Source organism: Mycteria americana, chromosome 1 (assembly GCF_035582795.1).
Source record: "Mycteria americana isolate JAX WOST 10 ecotype Jacksonville Zoo and Gardens chromosome 1, USCA_MyAme_1.0, whole genome shotgun sequence".
NCBI classification, from domain to species: Eukaryota; Metazoa; Chordata; class Aves; order Ciconiiformes; family Ciconiidae; genus Mycteria; species Mycteria americana.
The window spans coordinates 202,786,150-202,809,686 of NC_134365.1; the positions used below are offsets into that span (position 1 = coordinate 202,786,150).

General features: G+C 40.8%; 1 protein-coding gene across 1 annotated transcript; it reads left to right on the forward strand.

Annotated features, from left to right (window-relative positions):
• Positions 1 to 7,577: 7,577 nt before the first annotated feature.
• Positions 7,578 to 9,113, forward strand: GJA3 (gap junction protein alpha 3). The gene has a single exon (XM_075492012.1). The coding sequence runs from the start codon at positions 7,578 to 7,580 to the stop codon at positions 9,111 to 9,113; it is 1,536 nt and encodes a 511-aa protein (XP_075348127.1).
• The last annotated feature ends 14,424 nt before the right edge of the window (positions 9,114 to 23,537 follow it).

Genomic DNA, 23,537 nt, shown 5'->3' on the forward strand with positions numbered 1-23,537 from the left:
AGGAAGAAGCTGTTTATTTCTCGGGAAATCCCACCCTGGCCCGCGAAGGAGGATGGATTATCTGCACAATGACAACGTTTTAAAAGCCAGGGAGAGAAGCGCAAACGCCCCGGCCGCTCCGCTCGGAGCTTCCCGGGTGAGGAGACGGGACTACCGGCCCAGCCCGCAGCCCCTCGGAAGGCGCTGCGTGTAAAGCCGGCGGCTCTGCCCGCTGTCGGAGGCGGGCAAGGGGAGGGGAGGGGAGAGAGGGAGGGACGGGTGCCCGGTGCCTGCAGGGGAGGCCGTCAGAGGTCCCCTGCCACAGGCGGGCTGTGGGCAGCCGGCCGCCCGAGGGGCGCGTCCCGAGGCAGCAGGTAGGGCTCTGGGCACCGGCCTCCCGGCGCGTCCCGCCCCGCCCCTGCACCCCCCTCCGCCGCTTTTTTCCATAGCCCAAGCAAAGTCTGGGGGCTTCTTTTCCCTTCAATTAAATGAGCTATGCGCCAACACTGTCTGGACTCTTCTGAACGAGTTAAGCTTTTGCTACTTAAAATAGCCTTGCTCCTGCAAAGCGTAAGTAGAGCGACCCTGGGCTGTGCCGCTCGGCAGACGGCGTCAGGGCACGGGCCCGCAGCCCGGGGAGGGGGGCTCGCCGGAGCGGACGTGGCCGCGGGCAGATTTGGAGCCTGCGCTGGAGGCGGGAGCCTGCCTGGGGCCTCTGCCCGTTTGCTGTGCCCCTCGGCTCTGGGCTGGGCGCCAGGGAAGGGCAGGGCGAGGCTGACTTCTGCGCATCCTGCTGAGGAGGAATAGTAGAAGGGCCTGAGTGCTTTAAATACCTCCGTGAGGGACCCTGGTGTGAGTGTCTGCTCTTCCTGTCCACGGAGGGAACCGTCTGCAGGCAGCGGTGCTCGCAGATGGGACTGATAACTGAGCCTGGCGTGGCAGGGAAAACTGTCCAAACCACACAAAATACCTCAGAAAATGCAGTGGAGGGGGAATCACCACATATCGTTTGTGTCTGGGATTGTTGCGCCTGTTGCCCACCCAAGTGTGCATGTGTAGGGGCATGTAATTTCTTCCTTAATGGTTACTACTAACATTTGAACGTTGATGTGCATTTCAAGCAGTTTTACACTGGGAGTAAAGTTAAATCCTAAATATAAAGCAGAGCCAGAATTGCTTTTGCCCTTGTAAGTGGTGCCACACAAAATGACAGAGTTCACAAGTGTAACCCAAGATGGTTCTCGGGTGTCTTGAGGTGAGCTCTGAGTTACCTGGCCCTTACAAACACTTTCCCTGATAGTGGGGAAAATGGCTAGGTGGCCTCCCTGCATTGACCAGGCTTTTACCTTACTCTGGTCACGTCTTTGGTCTGAGAGTTACCAAAAACATGCCAGTTACTCACTTGTTCACTTAGGACTCACAAGGGATGCAAAGTATTTGAGATGAATAAATATTCTTTGCAATTCTTTGGAAGATATTTATAGCTTGATTAGGCAAAAGTTTGCCAATGTTATAAGCAAGAACAGTTGTTTAATTTGGGTTTTTTTCCTGTAGACAAAAAGAGTATCAGAAAAGTATTTGGGTTCATCCCTGACTCACTGAAGAAATCACACAAGCCTAGGATGTTATTAGGAATCCTGAGCGTGTGTTAGGTCTTTAAGACTGGCATAGATATGAAGGAGGAATTGAACTGAGTAGCCAGAGCTACTAGAGTTTCCCTTTAAGGGAAATTTACAGGGAAAAGGGAAAATCCTACTGGAACATTTTAGAATTAAACTAGAAAAAGGTTTAAATGGTTTCCATAAGACAAAAATGTACTTTAAGAAGATTGAACAGGGTGCATAGCACCGTCTCCCTTGCCGTTACTGTAGCTTGTCTGAAGTCCCCTCAGACTGATACCTGTCTGTTGGGGTAACTGCTTCTCTGCAGTGAAAAAGGGTCTTGAGTCTCTGAACACCAGAAAAGCTTGTCTTTCCTTTGTATATCTGGGGCGGGAGGCGGGACACTCCTTACTGTGCAGTTTTTAGGTCTGTGTGGCTGATTGTATGTGGGCACTTGACAGATCTGTCTCATTCATGCTTCACTCACTCGGGATGTAGGGACTGTTGCCCTCGTGTTTGACGGCTATTCCATAGTCCCCTGGTAGCTCCACACCCTTCACACCTTTCCGAGTTTTATTGGTAAGTCACTGTCTTTTAATTCCAACATAGAGCTCTAAGATGGCATTTGAGTATTCTGGGGGAGAAAAGGGTTTACTTTTGGTTCCTGTTTTTCTCCTGCGAGTAGTGAATCAGAGCAAGGGTTTGTTACGCCAGGGAACAGAGGAGTTTAACAGATGGGGTGTAGCTCTCCTCCTGGGCTCAGCCCTGCGCTCCTTGCACTTTTACTTCACTCAGGCCAAACTTTCACTCAGATGTCAAGTGAAGTCAAGAAGAAGTCAAGAGAAGTTTTGCCTGGGTTTTAAGGAAGAGGCTCCATAGCAGTAAAGTAAGTTTAAGGTAATAATGAGATCATCTAAGGGATTAATTTTTAACAAGTGTTTAAAATACAATGAAAGTGATAATAGATGTGTCTGAAAGTAGGACACTGTGAGTGAGAAGAAAGGTATTTTTCAAGTCCTCATTTAAACAAGTTTATAAAGCGAATTATGAAACCTCAACCATTGTGTTTCATACATATGTACATGACCAAATACCATTAGGTTTCACTGGATATTATAGTAGCTCATTCTGTCCCTCCACATCTGCCAGTTTGTCTGGAATGACATGGTCACGCTGCAGACTTTGTGCAGGGTGACTACTTTTATTGGATTTAAATTAGTGGAGTTAAAAACCTGGTAGTAATGGAGATGCCTGATTGTTTGGTGTAAAAACAAAGGAAATATTGCAAGTTGTTTTCTCTTTTAACAGCATTTTTTTCTCATACGGGTTTGTAAAATCTAGATAATTTTGAAGATAAAAATCTAAATCCCAAGATTTTAGACTGTCACAAGAAATGAAAGAAAATGTGGACTGAATTTAATAAATCATATTCAGACAAAGACATGTTAGGTTTCTAAATAATTGCTAAGGGACATTTTTTAGATATACCAGTATAATAAAATCATATATATACCAGGTGTCATAATCTGGTAATGTATGTAACATAGCTGTGTAGTTATTTATGTGTGTGTATGTGTGCATATGTATATATAAATGCATAAACATATACATGTATGAGTAAAATTATAAATAAAACTATTCTATGATTCTATGAAAATTATAAATAATTAAAATATCTTATTTCACACACGATACATAATGATGAACCTCTTTGGTGACATCATCAGAAATAGAAATGGAAATAATAACTGGCAAGTTTATAGATGCCAGATGATAATTATTTCTTGCATGTAGAGGGATATACATGACATCACAGCTTTTAAAATTTATTCTCTCTCTTGCTTGTTCTCTTTGTCACATACACACAAACACACACACACACCATCCACAAAGTGTATTTTGTGTATGTGCTAAACTTAGTAATTAATGGCACAACATTGATTCTTAAAAAGAATGCCATGCCAGTTTTTATGAACTGCCCATTTTTCAATATTTGTCTCAGAGGAATGATTTTCTAAGTGACACAAACAATAAATGACTCCCAGTTCTTATTAAATGATCCCAAGGTTTGTGAAGTCCTTGCTTTTCATACCATAGACTTGGATTGCTTTCTGAGACAGATTCTCTGTCATTCCCTAGCGGGTATTTCTGCATGAATGTCATGAAATATAGATAAAGATGTTTCATTTCTTAAAATGCATTTTTTTTCCAAGCACAGAAATTAAAAATGTCTCCCTTCACAATCCATATGTAAGATTAGGGTTTAACAATTGCCTTGCTCTGTATTTTAGCAGCGCTGTACTGTGCAGCTGAAGTTTATGTAATACTACAAAAGCAAGCTTGGAATTGTTGTCAGCTAAAATATTGAGTTGTGGCTGTTCAAATTTAGATTTAGGTATTTTATTGTTGAACTTCATGGTGACAACTCAAATATTCTGTGAGCTGTGTGAGCCCTCCAGTTTTGTTTGATGCCATTTAATCATTATTTGTATTAAGGCACCCTTTTAAAATTGTTGATGTGATTTTTGGATGAGTTACATTGGCTTTAAAAATTACTCACTGGAGAATGTATTGATGTTGAAGAAAGATACGGGACCTAGATTTCTGAGAACCCTCCAGCCAGTGGAGATATGTATCTTTGCATTGCCCTTGGAAATTATGTCCTTCCCGTATTTATGTATTACGGGTAATACACATTTGTAGTGAAGGCAATGATTGCTGCAATTCATACTAAGATGAACACTGAGGTTTTCACCTCTGTATGGTTAAGATGCTGTGAAGTATCTGCTCACTGCTTAAATTTTCTTTTCTTTCTGTACAGGATGAATTTTCAGACTCTGATATACAGAAATAAATCTTTTAATTAATGTAAGCATTAGAATAGCTTTTTTAAGTGTACCCTTTGAGAAATGCATCGTGTCACGTCTTTGGTGTCCTGAATTATCTCAGCCTGGGCATTGTTGGCCTGTAGTAAAAAGACAAAAACATCTTCAGTAGTATTAGTGAATGGAGAATGATTGAGAATAAACTAGATGGTATTCTTTGTCATCTTTCCTTTACTTTTTACAAATTGTTATTTTTCTTCTTCCACTAATCACTAGATAATTCTTCAGAAAAGCACAAAAAATCCTACTTTCATTGCAGTCAACATCACCTATTGATCTCAGTAAGAGATACACTACAGTGTGCCTATCGGGGAAAAAAAAGATTGCTACCTCTGTTCACCTTACAGTGCAGGGGTTATAATCTTTCATGAGGGCAGATCGACTTCGTTTTTTGGAACAACAGAAGGTAATATCTGTCTTTGTGAAGAACAGTGTATGGCCTCTGTGCCACTGGAAGTGAGGGTAGTGGCAGCCATGCTGAAAATGGACCATAATTAATGAATTAAAGAAGATTTAATGTGCTAACTTTTGCTGATTAATACACTTTCTATTACAAATATTAGTCACAAAAGAGCAAACTGTAACTTTCACTAGTTATTATCTGAGCTGCCTGTTTTGCTTGATCTGGATAGAAAACAAAGAGTGAGGCAGAGAAAACTGAACTGAGAGACACAGAATAATGCAAAGGATAGCAGAGAAATGAAATACTGGATTTAGGGTTGTGCTAAACTTCTTTAATCCATCAAATATCACATTATTCCTTTTGCTGTTCCTACATAACAATCTTCACTACTCAAAATGGGAACATTCCCAAACAACACTTTAGTTCTGTCCAAAGATGGAACTAAACTGACTATATCTTCAAATGGTTTTGAGTAAAAAAGATACACAATTAATTCATTATGAGTTATTGAAAAATTAACACTTCACAAGGTTAAAATTACTTCACCATCCCAATTATGGTAAACCTCATAAAATTAAGATTGAGGATTAAATTTTAAAATCATATAAACATGTTAAATTAGGATTATAAAAATAAAGTATTCTAACAAAATCTATTCAGTTTTGGGTTACTATTTGAAGAGGGGAAAAAATACACTCCGTAAAAAAATCTGAATATATTTCAAAAAAATGATTAAAAATTGTTTTAGGTCCACAAAAATAGGTATTTAATTGTTAATATTGTCATTTGCAGTTTATCGTGCTATGCTAGAAAAAATTTCAGTTATATTAAAGGTAATGTGTTTGTGTAGAATATAAAAGATCTGTGGTTTTGGGGGGGAGTTTTTGTTGAATTAACTTTGTGGTGATAAAAAGTGAATTAGTATTCCAGGATTTACAAAAATGCAAAATACTAATGGGTGTGTTGTTGCCTTTTGTGTGAAAGTATACTATTCTGCAGTTACAGGTATTTCATTGCCTCGTAGTAAAATCAAGTTATAAAAAAGTAACTTAAATAACTTTAATTTCTTTAATTACCTTAACTAAAAGCCTGAAAGAAGTTCAGTACAGACTTTGGAAATGCTTTCTCTGGAAAAACAGTGACGTCATTGTTGGAAATCACAGTAAATGTAATACTGAGAACAGTACATTTTCTCAGTGGTAAATTCCTATCTATAATGATGAACGCCTTTTCTTCTTGGGAATTGTAAAACACACGGGTATTTGGACAAGAAGTATAAGTATAAAAAAGACAAAGTGTAATTCAGTTATATTTATAAAATATTCTGAGATTTTTAAGCAAGAGGATAATCAGTCTTTTCTGATAGTGGTTTTTTGCATGCAAATTGTTGTATCTGAATTATAATCTAAGTATTTCTGAAAGTATTGAAGTTAGCTGAAAGTAAAGTTTTGTGTTTTGTTTTCAGTTGAAGGTTGACATATAAACTATAGAAGTGTGTTCATTAGGAGAATGAAATGTACTTCTTATATATGTTTCAATATTCTTACATATATTCCAGTTAGGAACAGGCCAAGGATAACAGAAGTGACACCAGCAGATAATTGCTTATTTCTCAGTTGAAGGCAGCTTGTGAGGAATCTGATCTTAAAAAAAATCTTGTACTTTAAGCTTTTCCAAATCAGAATTTGTGTCACTGCCTAGAACTGGACATGGGAAGCCCATCATACATGAATTGATGGAAACTACTGAGAATATATACCAGTTGTTTGTCATAGAAATAAGGTCATAGGATATAATTTTATTTTTCCAAGAAAGTCTCTGTACACAGTTGCTGAAGTGCCCTTCAGGTTTTGGTTTTTTTTTTTTTTAAATTTTGTTTTTGGTTTTTTTGAATAATGTTGCAGTACATGTGGTTCAGTAACACCAACTGGCAGGACAGTAGGGGAAACGGCATAGAAACCTTTCCACTATTCCTCTCAGAATTTCTAATTCTTCCCAATATTTCAAGTTATTCAAATAATTCTCTGTTTAGAAATAAACACACTCAAACTTGAGTAGGCTTTGAGAACATGCTTGTTGTTGGTGTACACATTCCAAAATTAAACTGTAAATTCCATAGGTTTTGAGTAATTTTTTTTCTGTGCTGTACAGTATGAAAATAGCAGAGACCTGGAACATTACTAACCTCCTGAATGCTGGAGTAAATAAGTCCTGATAACAATAAAATGATTAGAGTTAGGCAAACTTTGTATCACACACTGATACAAGTGCAGTCACATTAATAGTAGGAATATTCTGTTTAATTGAACTGATTTCCATCTGTTCTGTTCTAAAAATAGGCAAGAACAGTTAGAGGCATCTCAGGTGGAAGAAACAGAGAAATCATGTTTTTTAAATATTTAAATCTTGCAGAAATTCTAGTTATGAATCTTTCTTGGCTGTCATTGTGTATAGACACTTAAACCTTTGTTAGCTAGGTGAAAGCACTAAACTTCCCACTTCTGTGCTCACCAAAACCCATGGCTGCATGGTCACGGGGTTATGTAGTTCTTAACATAGGTGTGCAATATTCTGCAAAAGTAAGTGCACTTAAGAAATGTCATTTGTTGAGGATCAATCTGTTCTGCCCCGGCATTGTGTAATTATAAGATTTTTTAACATTGCTCTAATTGCTCTAATGTTCTTATTGTAGGTTAGAAATCTGAAACAATGGGTGACTGGAGCTTTCTGGGGAGACTGTTAGAGAATGCGCAGGAGCACTCCACGGTTATTGGCAAGGTTTGGCTGACGGTACTGTTTATCTTCAGGATACTGGTGCTGGGGGCCGCTGCGGAGGAGGTCTGGGGAGATGAGCAGTCAGACTTTACATGCAACACTCAGCAACCTGGTTGTGAAAATGTTTGCTATGACAAAGCTTTCCCCATTTCTCACATCCGCTTCTGGGTGCTGCAGATCATTTTTGTCTCCACTCCAACCCTTATCTACTTGGGCCATGTGCTGCACATTGTACGCATGGAGGAGAAGAGGAAAGAGAAAGAAGAGCTGAAGAAGAAGGGAAGCATCAAAGACAGCAACTACCCAGGAGCAGCAGCATCTGGCAGTGGTGGTGGGGGAGGCAGCAATAACATCAAGGATCCTCTTGGCAAAAAGGGGAAGGAGAAGCTCCCAATCCGGGATGAACGTGGTAGAATCCGTATGGGGGGTGCGCTGCTCCGTACGTACGTCTTCAACATCATTTTCAAGACACTGTTTGAGGTGGGCTTCATTGTGGGCCAGTACTTCCTATATGGCTTCGAGCTAAAGCCAGTCTACCAGTGCAGCCGCTCACCTTGCCCACACACTGTGGACTGCTTCATCTCAAGGCCCACTGAGAAGACCATCTTCATCATCTTCATGTTGGTGGTGGCCTCTGTCTCCCTGCTGCTGAACATGCTTGAGATATATCACTTGGGGTGGAAGAAGCTTAAGCAGGGCATGACAAGCCGGTACAGCCTTGAGATGCCTGTCGCAACAATGACACCAGTCATGGTAACAGGGGAGTCCAAACCTGTTGCCCTGCCACCACCAGCACCACCTGTGGTGGTAACGACTGCCGCGCCCCCCCCTGTTCTGCCTGACACCCGTGCTGTCACACCGCTGCTGGCCCCGGTGACCATGGCACCGTACTATGCTGCGGCTGCTCCAAGACCACGGCCCCCCTCCAACATGGTCTCCGTGGCCGGCTACCCTGTTGCTCCACCAGCTCCTGAGGAGAGGCACCGTGCTGTGACTCCCACACCCATCTCCACTCCCGTCACCATCCCTACCCCCATCCCCACGCCCACGCCAGCCATCATCAACTACTTCAACAGCAACAGCCATGCCCTGGCGGCCGAGCAGAACTGGGTCAACATGGCAGCTGAGCAGCAGGGGAAGGCGCCCTCCAGTTCTGCAGGCTCTTCTACCCCCAGCAGTGTCCGGCATCCCCTTCCCGAGCAGGAAGAGCCACTAGAGCAGCTACTCCCACCCCCAGCTGGGCCGCCCGTTGCTGCGGCCAACAGTGGCAGCAGCACCAGCCTGAGCAGGGCAAGCGGCAGCAAGTGGGATGTGGAGGGTGAGGAGGAGCTGTCAGAGGAACGGCCCATCTCAACTGCCTGCACCACCGTGGAGATGCATGAGCCACCGCTGCTCGTAGACACACGGCGCTTGAGCAGGGCCAGTAAGTCGAGCAGCTGCAGAGCCAGGTCAGACGACCTGGCCGTGTAGTGCGGTTGCCTCTGCTCAGAGGAGCAGTTGATGGAAGGCAGAGTGGGCAGGGGAGCTGCCCGGGGAGGCCAGGCCTGGTGTGGGTGGGAAGGCTTGGGTTTCAAACTTTGACGCTTGCTGTTTTTGCACTCTGTGAGTTGTAGTGGGGAAAAATATCAACATTTTCTAATAGGTCAGGGGTGGCCGAAGCGCAGCCCGTGGGCCAGGGGACCAATCCCGCTTTCCTTCATGTCCATGGCAGATCTCCCAAGGGCAGCCATAGGGGAGGCCTGCATAGGTAACAGGTGGTGATGGTAGCTGGTCATGTACCCTGAGGCTGACTTTCATCTAGAAAAATGTTAATATCCCTAGTGCCCATGTGCCTGGCCATCATCTCCCTCTTGCCCTTGCCTTCACTTCCACCCTTTTTCACATAAGCTCTACATGCGATAACTTATTTTCTTCCTCTTAAATCTTATGTAGCCCTATGGCAGACATCAGTGTGGCATATTGCCTATTGGCACCTGTCATCTCTACGGACCAACTTGCCATATTAAAGGTGACTCAGTCTCTTCCATATAACATGACTTAATGAAGCCTTTGTGCTCATGGCAAATCACCAGTGTGGTCCTCGGCCGGGCAAAGTTTAGGTAACCCCTGTAATAGATTTTTGAGGTTCATCTTTCTATAATTTTTTTTACTCTTGACCTGTTAGGAAGTGTTCGGTTTGACCTTCTATCCAGTGTTTGCCGACCATGATCACACCACGTTTTTAAGCCCACAAATATGTTTGAGCATGTTTGATTATAATTTTAGATGACTTCTGAAATTGCTTAGAGGAGGACAGGAATTTAAACCACACCTCAGAAATTATTACACAGAACAATTTCACTTCAGAAAGCAAGGATTATGATTTCAATACATTGTGGCCCCATATGTTGCCCGTGGACAAACAATAGGATAAAGTACAGCTCTGCATTTTAGACTATTAGATACCAGCTTAAGTTTGTTGGAAAAATGCTTTTTAGAAGTAAACTTGAGTGCATATTTTTAAGTATTTGAACATTTTGAGAATAATTTTGATCTGTAGGTTTAAAGTTACTTGACTGTGTATTTAATCATTTTAGTTTGATCTTTGATCTTACAAGAAAATGTAAGGGGAAAGAAACTTACTAATGGTAAAATTCCCAAAGCACCATTATTTCCTGTTGTGTTCTACCCTTTCCTTTAACAACAATCTGTCATGTCTCACAGGTCAGTGAAAACAGATTTAGGCAATACTGTATTGCAGAAAAGGTGGCTAAAATATCTGGGCAACATGCAGTGGCTGAAGGGTCTATTCTGATTGCTCTCAAGTCACTTGCAGAATTTCCATTCAATTTAACAAGGAGCAAGATTTGGGGATGGATCTTGCAGGCCTTATTCAAGCAAAACTAACATTCACATGGAGTTTTGGGAGCCAGAAGGAATGTAGATTTGGGGCCTTAGATAAAGACATTAAAATCCTGCTTTTGAAAATTGTGTTTCCCTTAAAAATGGGTGGAGGAAAGTACTGGGTATTTTTTTCTAAGGTGCAGCTTTCCTTACAACTGGCTCTGTCCTTCATTCGTTTGTAACAAGTACTCTCACAGACATTAGTCAAAATCTTGAATGCCTGATAAGGCTCGGGAGAGTTTGGGTACAAAAGGAATGCAGGATTAGGCCCAGCTTCTGTTCTAAACAGAAGCCAAAAGAACTGAAGCTTGGAGTCAGTCCTATTGCTGGTATAAATCCAAAGTACTGTAACTGGAGAAGAGCAGTCAAACATACTGGGATAGCCCTTTGCCTCTTCAAAGTATTTGGCCTGGCAGTGCAGTCCTTACTCAGGCAAAGCAGGGTCACCCTGTAGCAAATAGTTACAATGGCCAGTTATCTCTGCTGTTAAATGTTTTCCTGAATGTGTTTATTTTATGCAACAGTTAAAATATATTCCTACCACTCAAGATTAAACATTTATTTTTACTGCTTTCTGAGTAGACACAAAGAGTTTCTCATGATCAGAGGCACTGTTCTGCAACCCTTGGGCATATTGTCTCATGACTTCCTTGACCTGCTTGTGGTAAACCAGGTGAGAAGTCTTTCTGCTGCCACTGATTTCGGGGGCAGACACTGCATTAAAAGTCAATGTACAGTAGTACAATAAAGATATTTACTATTAGGGGTTCAGCTTCAGGCATGCTCTCGTGAATTTTCTATGTTATAAGCCATAAAAACCCTTTCTGCAAGAAAGTTAAAAGCTAAATTCTGCTTTCTGTTGTATCCATGCAACTATGCTGAACTTAGACTGAAGTTGATAAAGTTGCCTAGATGTAAACAAAGGCAGCTTAACACTCAAGATTTTTAGGTTTATTGGCATTGATAGTAGCAGTTTTGTAAGTTTTGCTAAATGCCAAGTAATTATATTGCTGAAATAATGCAATATGCATCTCTGTATTTTAGTACATCAAAATTCATGGGCTATATTTTCCTTTCATTTATGCTTCTGAAGAATGAAGTCAAAGTCTCTCTGGAGTGTATTTATATAAACCAGACCACCTGGAATATGTGCTTTTTTATATCAACGCCTGAGAGCAAAACTGACTTGTTGTTTGATGGAGCTCTGAATCTTGCAGTCCTTACTTTAGTACAACCCTCACACAGTATGTCCTGCAGGATTGCATCCATATTGTATATAAAAAATAACAGAGCTACGTTTAACTTAGGATCACCTGATACCTACTCTGCCCTTTTCAAGTTAATGTGTGTGGTTAGACCTGCAGAGAGTTCAGGTGCTTTTGTGGAATGGTATTTTCAGGCAGAGTAACTGCTGGAAAGCTGTAAAAGATCATTTTTCCTGTTAGGTGAAGACTGGGGGAGAAATGTGACTCTATTGCAACCCCTAAGAGAAACCTGACAGAGCAGCCTCCGCATCCAAGCAGTCTGAGAAAGCAAAGCTACAACTCACAGGTTGTGTTTTTAAGGTCAGCTTAAGTTTCATCACATAACTATACAGTGTCAAGCTTCTTGGTTACCTACAATTTCATTTGGAGTCCAGTAATTGTTTCTTCATTTAAGCCCAGGCAACTGTTTTCGCAGAACTCCCCCTTAGTGCTTACAAGTGCTTTTAGTTGCTGCATCACATCTGGAATCAGATTTGTTGGAAAAAAATCTTACTGGTGTGGCTGATTTTGAGTACTTTAATTAATCTTTACTCATGAATGATTACTGAATTCAACATGCTATGAGTAAAGCATAACTATGCAGACTTCCATAGTTCTAGAAAATATGCACAAACACCAACTAACTTGCAGAACAGAGTTTGTTGGCAAAAATAATCTGCTAATTTCCAAGTCATTTACTCTTTCACATCAATTAATTCCACAGAGGGAACTGGTAGCAAACGGTACTTTGATTTAGCCTGGCCATATGGCTGTTCAAGCCACAATCCTGAAAGATGTTATACACACACCTAACATGAAACCAGTAGGTAAGTTACTGCAAAAGCAGAAGTCAGAAGAGAATCATGCCTGATACTAAGCAAACTGAAAAAAACCCACTCATTTTTGCTCTTTGAGTAGAATGGTTGTGGAAAAATTGTTCCCTCTCTTACTTGAAGTTAAAAAAAATGCTATGGAAAAGAAAAGGAGAAAACTGAAAAAAATATACTCCTTGAACAAGTTACCAGGTGTACGATGTGCTACTCTTTTTGCAGTAAGTCAACTCACTGGTACTAGTTGACCCTGCTTCAAGCATAGGGTGTTGGGCTAGATGACTTCCAGAGGTCCTTTCCAACCACAATGATTATGTGAAACATATTTTCCAAATCACTGATTTCTTTAATATATTTTCCATAAGAGTTTTACAAAGATAGAATAAAAATCTATCTGCATTGCATGTAAATACATAGTTTCTTGGCCATGGGCACAGTTCATCTGTTTTCTATCACTGGGCTTTTTTAATTAGTGCAGCTGTCAGCTAATACAAAAGAAAATGAAGTATAGGCAATTTAAAAGCCCACATTTCTTCCCTTTGTATTTTGATTAAATGAAGACAGCCTGCTAGAACCTTCCCTTTATTAAAGTGGAGTATTTTATCTGTGAAAATCAATCTCTTGTTTTTTCACAGATAAAAAAGTGCTCCTTGAGTTTGTTGGTCCGTGCTGGCACTGAAGAATCATAGCTTCTTGAAAATAGGTAGCATGCACTGAAAAAGCAGATGAACTATGTTCTTTTCTGGTGTAATTCGGAAGCCAGTTGTGTGCAAAGTGGTACCAGGGATTGATTTGGCTCAGTATATTTGTTGTTCATAAAGGCACATAGAGCTAATTAAATGTCTGACATTTTGCAGCTCTTGAGATTATTTTCTGGTATGAATACGTAAGTGTAGGATCAGTAAAATAATTAAGGCAAGCTTTAAAAATCAGATCAGTACTTAGGTCCTTTTTTGGTTAGTCATGGGACCACCTCCTCAGCTGATACAAACTGTTGTATTCCACTGAGTTCACGTAGGTGACAACAGTCTGCAGAAGCAGAGCGTTGAGCCCCCAGGTCTTTTTGTTTAATACAGACACTAACACCGTGGATTTGAACAGGCTGGGTTTTTTTTTTAATTCCAAATGTTTTTGTTTCATTTACTTTGATTTTTCTTGTGAAAAGTGTGCTCTTGTAATTTTGATTTTCTGAAGTTTACATTCAGTTTTTGATTTCAGATTGCACATTTGGATGAAATAAACTGTTTTCTAAGTTTACATTTGTATAAGAAGTAAAAGAATGACTCTGCCAATATGTTAAACCTAAGAGAGAAATGTCTTACTGTAACACAGGAACTCTTCAGACATAAGGCAGTACCATTAAAGACAATTTAACCTGATCACTGATCTATAATATCAGTTTTCTCTGTATATTTAAAATATGGGAGCTGCATATATAGGGAGCACACTGTAGAGAAAGATACTTTTCATCATGAAGTCAATTATTACCAAATAAATTAAGGTTCATTATTACTGATATGCCTTCTTGTGTGTTTAGAGGTTCAATGACAAAAACTAGCTGTGACATATGTCCTTTAAGAGGTAAATTTACAGCCTGGTTTAAAATTCCAAACAAAATACTTGTAGAGAAACACTGCACTGTTACACTGTAGAAGATTTTACAAAAGATAAATGTTTTGCTTTCTAGCCAAAAATATGGTTCTGAGCCTGCAAATACAATTTCATGCAAGTTATTTTTACTCTTGCAAATAAGACCGTTAAAGGTAATGGGACTATTTGCATAAGCAAAAAATACTGATGTGAAAAAGAAATTGTAGACTTGCATTGTAAGTTTGTTGTAAGATGCCAATCAAATTCCAGAAGTTTCAGTCCTTGAAGAGTTATGCAAGATGTGTGAACATATTTTAAGGTGGAGAATATATTCCTATTCCCATTGACACTGTTTCTCACAGTTAAAGGGTTGTAAAGCATAAGAAAGCTTACTCAGAGCTTTCTTGTTGCTTACTGGATGTTTGTCTTTTACATGACAGAGTCTGACAATAAACACAACGAGTTTTCTGGACCGTCAGGAACTTGTAATAACAATAAAACCAGCTAAAAAACAGTTAAAAGTGCTGTCTTCAAAGAAGTGCCTTGTGTATTAAATTCTGTAAGAAACAAGTTGATGTAAACATTAATTTACCTCATATGTTTACAAAATCGTGACTAAATAAACTTTTTGTACCACAGCATTGTCTCTTTTAGATTAAATTTTCATGGTTGTGTAGATGGTCTTTTAAAACACTAACATGACGGAACAGTTAACCAAAGTCAGTTAGCTCTCTCCCTTTATTCACTTATGCTGCTGCTTCTCTTCTTCATATGAAGTGCTCACTCAATTGCATCTGTTGGAAAACTGGGTGTTGAAACTTGTCTCCATGCAGAACTCCCAGTGGCTTCAAAGGAAGTTCACGATCCAGAAGACACGTGTGATCAAGACACACTCTAGCAGGTGCAAGGGGTGAAATGCTGACCCCCTTGAAATCAGTGGGAGGTCTACCTCTGCCTTCCACCGAATACAAGTTTCACCCTTGGCTCTTATTTTGACACGAGTCACTGTTCATCTCATGATGGGTCGCGTGGTGTTAATAGTGACTCCCATCTTTTCCCCCAGTGCTAACTCACTAACTTTGATTTATCCATCTAGCTGATGTGTCTAATGAGACTGTTATCTGTAAATGCATGGAGGATTTTAGTGCAGGGAAGATGTGTCCTTACTGGGGATAACGCAGAGTACCCGCTACATTTGAAACTTGCTGATTTTCCCCTTATAGGCAAAGTTCACAGTTTAGCACACAGAAGTGTAACCCAATTTTGTACTGAAAATGTACAATGCACTAGTAGTAAGTTAGTCTAAGTATCGCATAGCCCTGTGAAGAGGCCATGTCCGGGTTTCCAAGAAGTTTAACTTGTGAAAAGCAGCAACGTGGGCAAGACTAAGTGACTTTTGCAGAAGTCTTAAAATAAATGTGAAGGTTTTGTAAAACTTTATTTCATATGCAGCACTTATATGGACCTGGCAGGGCAGGATAGTTTCCGCCCTGTAGTACCGAGTGTTTGTCTCTCTTGCATTAGTCCAGTCAAGTGTGGTTTTTTGGTGCCTCCTGTGCTCAGGCAATGCTGTTTCTACTTTACACGATGTATGCGTATGGCAAACCAGATTGTTCACTGTCTTGAAGACTGGGCAGGGGTAAAGGAAGCTGACAGGAGTATACTATGGATAGTACTAAGATGATGCTTATCAGTAATAAGCTAAGAAAGAAAGTGAATAAAGTGATATGGTAATACCAGCTGTATTGCTAAAGATAACTCACTTGCCTCTGACCAAGAACACTTTTTACTACAAATATATGTGGCCAGACTATGTTGCATACTTTCTATTTAGATGCATGTTTCATCGCAAAGTTGCACAATTTTGCCACTTGAAGAATGGACAGACAGAGTACTCCCAGGAGAGCCGAGAGCATCAGCTGGTGCAGGTGCTCCCTCCCTTGGGATGCAGCTATGCTGCTGTCACCTTGCATCCACTGTCTCCTGAAGGATTTCTGGCTGGAGTATGAAATATGAATGTTGCTATTCTAGATCTCTGAAGGCCTGTGTGATGGAGTGGGTACTTTTTGCTGCCACATTGAGCAGGACAGCTTGATGTGAGCATGGGGAGAAAAGGTGAAAGGTGTGCCCCACTCATCCACAGGGAAGATCCTGATGGTAATGGGAAGAAGTGTACTGGGGGGAGCTCTCTAGCCTCCTCCAGTGAATCTCTGTACATCTGTGCTGAAAGCCAAAGGAGGAACATCCCCCACACTCCTGTACTGCTGCTGTTGTCCCCAGGGAATTGGCACAGGAACAATCAGCTGGACTTTAGCAAGCATTTCCACTGTGGCTGCACAAAGAATGGGATTTAACTAACTTTGTCAGTGCTTTCACACTCTGTGGTGGGAATAGAAACGAAGGCAATATACATTGTCTCCCAAGGAAACAGATGTCAGATAGTCAGGCCTTAGTAGGACTGACATTTTGATCATTTTTGGCAACTGGATGTGCATAAGGTCTAACCGTCTTTGTGTCTATTTTCAGCTGACAATAGAATAAGCAGATGCTTATCCAAAATCCCAAAACTGAAGAGAGAACCTTCTCATAAAGATGGCCTAGGAAGAATGTGTTATTCTTGGAGTGTCGTAGTCCAGGAAAACAGGGTGTTTGAGGAAATACACATTTTAGCACTTACAGGTACGTGAAATAATTTATTATGCCAGAATTACAGGTAACTAAGTACTATTACTGCATTAGTAGAACAGTTGAATTGCACCAGCTGCACTTCATTGTATAAGCTTTTTTTCATTTTTAGAAAGAAATTAGTGGTACATAGCAACAAAATGTTGTTCTTCATGGGTAGTTACCTGCTTTTCTTTTTCTCACGGTAGGTAATCTGTGTATCTTTGTGTCACTAGCAGTAGTACAGGGTCTATCAGAACTATTTTTAGCATCTTGAGGAGAATCTTCAATGTGTGGGCTTTTGCCATGCCTTGTTTTTAAAGGTGACCCTCAGCACTTTTGACAGTGGCTACAGATGTGGTTAAGGTGCCTGGTACCACAGAGAGCGGGGATGAGTAGGCTGACACCAAGGTCACGAAGAGCTGCCTGGGCTCACTGTGTTTGTCTGCATCACTAACGTAGCCAACTCTAACCTATGTGTGGCAGGTGCCTTTTGTCAGCCAGATCTCTGTCGTTTTAAAGGTTGTCTCCTGAGAAAAAAACCAACCAAATGAATACCTGCAATTCTTCATCCTCATTATTTATTTGTCCCATGAAAGCATGATAAAATATACTAAAATGTCCAGACCTTTGCATTTCTAAGTAGTGTAAGACATGGCTTTTTAAAGAGTTCCTGTGCTATCTGGAGAATATTTTTGAAAATACAAAGGGCTTAACAAGTTCAAACTCTCAAAAAGACAATACATTTTTCTGTGGGATGCATTTTTCCTGTGTTTGCACAAGATCCACCGAAGTCAGTGAATAGATGGAGTGAAGTGAAATAAAACCTTACTTTCCATGTGAGAATATGGGTTGTATTTCTATACTCCTCAATTAAATGAAAACTAAAAAGGAGTAGCAAACAGTTATCAGCTATCATATATCTCACTTCCCAGTCTGAGAAGATTAAACTTTCTAAAGATTTTGGCTTTAAGGAATGTTGTGGGCTTCTGAGCAGAGATTAAGGGATAATTATGGTTGAACTATCCAGCCCCACAGAGGAACCTACTGTTTGCTTTGCATGGCTTATGTAGTGGGGTTTGCTATGTAAATTCTGCACAAAATGCAGAAGTAAGCAGCCGAGGATGGTTTGCCTAAGCAAACTCATTCACGTTTGGATTATGGATGCTCTGAGGAGAAAGTACCTTCTTCATTACAAGCAGTGGAAGATGAGGAAAGGCAGAGTCATCGAGTGAAAGGTAGTTACATTTCTTTCCAGTTCTCTGTTGAGGTGTTTAATGCTGAATTGTACCAGGTCTCTAAAATAGAGGTAGCTTTCATACCCCCATGCACCATCCCTTCTTTTTGTCTCTGCTCTGTAAGAGGGATTTACATTTTTCTTTTTAAGTCATAAAGTTGCTTCTGTCTTTCAGACTGCCAGTACATCCTTTAGGGCCTGGTACATGTCTCTAAATAGTCCTGTGACTGAAATTTGAATACAGTAAAAACAACAAAACCAGACAACAGAATGAGCAGTCAGGACTGACAGCATCAGTTAAACTTATTTATATTAACCACATTTAAGCGTGGCTGAAGTTTTGTCATAAATAGCTGTTGCAATGCTGAATGTGATTTGTCCTAATTTATTTATGACCTACTCATCACTGTCACATGTAACAGAAGTGCTCACACATGGTTTGTTCTAACAAAACGTTGATTTTTTGTAAACCACACCAAATATTTTCTTGAGAAGACAGTCACCGTTCGCATGACCTGGACAGACCTGAGAAAAAGCTGCAGCAAAGCCAGCCTGTCTGGGGAATGAGAAACACACATGGCTGACTCTCTGGCTTTTCAGCATCCTGGAGCCTTTTAAACTCTCTACTCAATTAAAGTAGTAAAACCCAATGCTTTGAGAGCAAAATTCTTGGCCAAGAGTCTACAAAGTAATGCCCACATTTACATTTGCCTGTGAATTTGGCTGTACTAGTGACTGCAGTGGTTTGGGATTTTGCAGCACAGAGAAGGATGCAGTCTGCACCAGCCTCTTGCTGTGGCCTGCATGAGAATTACGAGTCTAACTTTTGGGACTTATTTTTAAAAGCTCTGGTCTTCATTGTTTATGCATGACTGGACCCTTTTTTCAGCGTATCTCTGGCTGTAGGTAGAGTTGCAAGTGCCTGCCTGTTGGCTGCCTCCATGCCATTGTCCTTGCAGCAAGCAAAGTCAGTCCTTCAGAGCAGCTCAGCAGCACAGGCTGCTCCCAATTCATCCAAGCTGTATGTGGCTTAATCAAGGTTCAGAACTTACTTAAGACTAGGAAGAAATTCTTGTCTTCCTGTGTAAGATAAAACCATAAAATGCGCCCCAGCAATTCTTGCATTGTTAATCTCTTTGTGTCGCTTTCCCTCTATGGAAACCCAAATGTCTGGAGGTCCCAGTTAGCACAGTTCTCTGCAGTGTGCTGCATCCATAGCTTCTGGCCACAGTGTACCCAACATTTCTTCAAAGGAAAAATATCTGATCAGTCCCAATAACACTAGAAATTTCATAGAGTTTTGATCCTCTAGGGTTGAAAAAAACCAAGCAAGATTGCTGCCCACTCATCATGCTGTTTTTATCAAGTAGGATCAAAAAGAGTCCCTGTTCGTAATTCATGTGTTTATAGGACAACTAAAATAGCAAGCAAATCTTTCCAAGCCTGTAAAAAATCATATACCAATATGGCTATTCCTGTAGAAATATTAGTTTGCTTGAACAAGTGCATTTTGAACTGGGAAAAGCCTTTGCACGCTATGCATAACTCAGTGAGTTTTCTTTCATTTGAAGCTGAAGTTTCTAGATGAAGTAAAAGGAGGCAAGCTTGAGACAAAATTGGTTGAGAAGGCAACTGGAGGCAAACTCCATTCATATTTTAGGGCTACAAAAATAGAGACTAGAGCTGAACCCAGTAAATGGCCATTTTTTATTTTTCTTTATTCTTTTTTGCCTTTAAAAGAAAAGCCTTGGATGTAAAAAGATCACTAATAGTTGAATTTTCACCGCTGTCCTCAACAGGGAACAAATTGTTAGTGAGGAACGGAACAACCTGTAGACTCATTGCTGACAATCAGTTTCCCTCGCCTGGCTTTGTTCTGCCACCCGTTCTGTTACTTTTTAAAAGCTTCTTTCTCTTACAGAAAGATTATAGGCCTCAGAAAAATGCTTTCAGGAAGAGGACTGTCCTTGCTTCTGTTGGCCTGGTCTGTGAAATGAGAACTTATCATTGCAAAATGATAGTTGCAACTAAGGTCAGCTGACATTCAGAATTTCTATTTCCCAAAGAATCCTGAGATTTCAAATCAGAATGCAATATATTTTCACATATTCTTCATGAAACCAAGCATGAGAAATTGCCTCGAAAACATTTGGCATTAGAAAAAAATCCAGATGATAATTTTGGAAGCAATGTGTCATTCTGGAATTTAGTTCTTTTTTCTATTTTATATTATTTTAAAATTATCTTGCAACATGTAAAGGGTAGCTGCACCTCATACAGCATCAAGCCAAACAAAGCGGAGGTGGTGATGATGAGATGATTTCTGAGCTCTTCCCTTTAGGCACCTAAATTGTAGTTGTGTTTTAGACACCTAGTTGTTATTTTGAATCTTATTCCTTCGTGCTTGAGTTCAAAGCTTTCATACTCAGAATGCTGAAGTGCCATCTCTGTAGATGATCCAGATAGGAAAATAATCCCATTGCTGCCCTGTAAAATGGAGAGAGTATGGACTGCTTGCCATCCGTACGTGATGGAAAAGCTTAAACATATTTGCTTAGATGTTGAAATCTGTTATAGCTAAAGCCATGACCTAACTTTCTAACAAAGTTTTGTGTATCGCTCTGAACAGCTGCTATAGCAAGTCATGCATGACACTGAAATGTGCATTACAAGTTTTTTGGTGTATAGGAGAAGTGCAATGATCTGCAGGTAATGTGGGCAACTGTCTTTATTTTCAGCTGAAAGAATTCTCTCAGTTGCAACAACGTAAATCCAGTATAACTCCACCACACTGGTGTAACACAGATAAGACTTTCTTTGTGTTTAAATGACTGCAGTGAACAAGTTCAATTGCAGAAAGAATAGTTCTTTTTTAAAGAAAGATCTGCAAGTTTAGTACATAATGGGACAAATTAATCTCCGCTGTAAGTACACTCATTTCAGTGGTGTTGCAGCAGGAATGAATTTAGCCCAAAGCAACTTTACAATAACTCATATATAAGCACGCACAACTAAATGTATTACACTTTAAACAAACTCAGCATTGTCTGGAGCACAGTTGGTCTGCTGAACCTCTGAAGCTAGGAACTGGCCATTGTGTGTTGAGTTTGTTTAGACAGTACCGGTTTTGTTCAATTGGCTACATCTGTGGTATTTTAGTGATAGCAGAAATGTTCCCCCTAGCTACAAAGTGGCATTATAGCTGTCAGGCACAATTTTTATCCTAGGATGTGTATGCCTTAACTCTTTTGTGCACTTTGAAATAAAATTATAACCAAATACAGAGAAATAGTTTACTTGTTTCGCTAGTTCTGAAATGTTTCAGTTTAACTCTTTGAGTTACCTCTTTAATTCAAAAAGGGTTGAAATGCTCTTACAGAAGAACCCTCAAAAGGAATAGAAGGAGTCGAAGAGTGTGAAGACTAAACTAAATCAGATCCAGACCTCCCCCCCAGCTTTAGATAAGTAAATGTAACATTAATTTTTTCTCTGGTTTCAGACTTGATTTCGGTATAGTTTGCAGTTATAAATGTTATAAGTGATACCAGCCATTGCTACACCCGCTGAGTCCCTCAGCCTACAGTGAGTGGATTGTTTTGAGGATCATTATCTGTTCAGTCTCCACCAGAGGAACACATGGGCTGCATGTTTTAGGCAATCACTATCTGTCAGAGTTGCACAAATGCCTTTTGCTTCTTCATGCTTTTTGTGTAAGGAGAGGCGATAAAAAGTATAATGGAATCATAGAAATGATGGTTGAAGGGGACTCCAAAGATCTCTAATCCAACCTCCCACTCAAAGTGGGACTATCCCAAAAACTAGATATGGTCAGCCAGGGCTCTGTGTAGCCAAGTCTTGAATACCTCCAAGGATGGCGATCCCACAAGCACTGTCCTCTGTGGTTTTCTTAGTGTCCACTCCGAAAGTCTCAAACCACAGCCTCTGGCTGTTGCCACTTTTTACACCATCTGTCATGGCCAAGAAGAGTTTGGCTTTATTGTGTTCATCACTCCATTACAAGTAGTTTTAGGCTCCTATTACATCTTTGAGGCTCAAGGCCCCTGACCATCTTGACTGACCATTGCTGGACCCTCTCCAGTTTCTCCACATCCCTCTTGAACTGAGGACCATGAAACTGGATGCAGTACTCCAGGTGTGGCCTCACTGGTGGTGAGTAAAATCAAGCAAGTTGTCCTCACTTTTCTCCTTGAGAAGATGATTCCCAGGACAGCCGCAGCATGACAGCGAGCATTCAGAGAGGTACGCAGTTAGGTCTCTGCCGGGGCAGGAGTGAAATTTCTGATTCACAGGTAGATTTGAAGTAGCCCTTTAAAAAGCTTCAGCAGCAAGAAGAGATCAAACACAAGTGAACCCAGAAGAAAGTAAACGAAAGCATTGTAAAGTATATTCTGGAAGAACTAGTCAAGAAATATTTCTGTGTGAGACAGAGTTAGTTTTTATAGATGTTTGGTATCATGGCTGGGGCCAGATTTGAACCTATTTGAGCTGTTCCTAGCAAGAATCTTTGCACTTAGAAGAATGTTGTCTTCTATGTTGTGTGTTGTCTTTTTTCTTGCATTGCGTATCGAATGTCCTGTATCCCCTCTTGGGTTTATTAGCTGTGTGTGGTGGCCAAATACCCAGTTGTCACCTCATCAGATACAGAGATTCAGGTCTGGCTGAAGAGCTGACTATGACCATGTGAGGTCAAGTCCAAACCTGGCAATTCTGCTTTTGGCTTGATGGGGTGGGGTGGGGACAGAGGAGGTAGCTGAAGAGGTTTCAGCAGGCCAAAGGTGATTTCCAGTTTTTCTTAGTTGGCCACTCTAGGAAGAGTAAGGGCACGCTTATCGCTTTGGATATTTATAGGGTTTCCTACAGCAACATGGTTTATAAATAACTAGGGATCTCATGGCAGCTTTCAATAACAGGAAAGGAAGTTTAGCCTTTCTCAGAGTTTAAAAAGCTGCTGCTTGTGATGCTTTTCCTACGATTAGATCTCCAGCCACAGTGTCTGTGGTTCAGCAGAGCTGTCCAGGCAACTTGCTCACGCAGCCCTTTTTTTTTTAATGCAATTAACTTTCAAGTCCTTTTCAGCACCCTGAGACAATCTTGCCCAAGGGGTAGTGTCATCTTTGCAATTTCATCCAGTATTGTCTTGCAATTTTCAACCCCTGCTTGCAGCGAGGTTAATGCCCCCCATGAACTGACGTGCCTTTGGCACATCTGCGTCTTGGCAGACTTTCTCCTGTATGGCTGCTGTGACAGCCTGGAGTTTAGGCAGGAATGAAAGTGCTGATGATTCTTGGGGACTCTCAGCAATGTTCTTTCACACATTTGGAGCTTGGCTGGGCAGTGGCTGGGATTTGCTAAAGGGCATTGGTACTTTGGGAATATTCTTTTCAGTGGAAAGGGGTCTGCTGGCAGGGACAGAGACAATATGCCA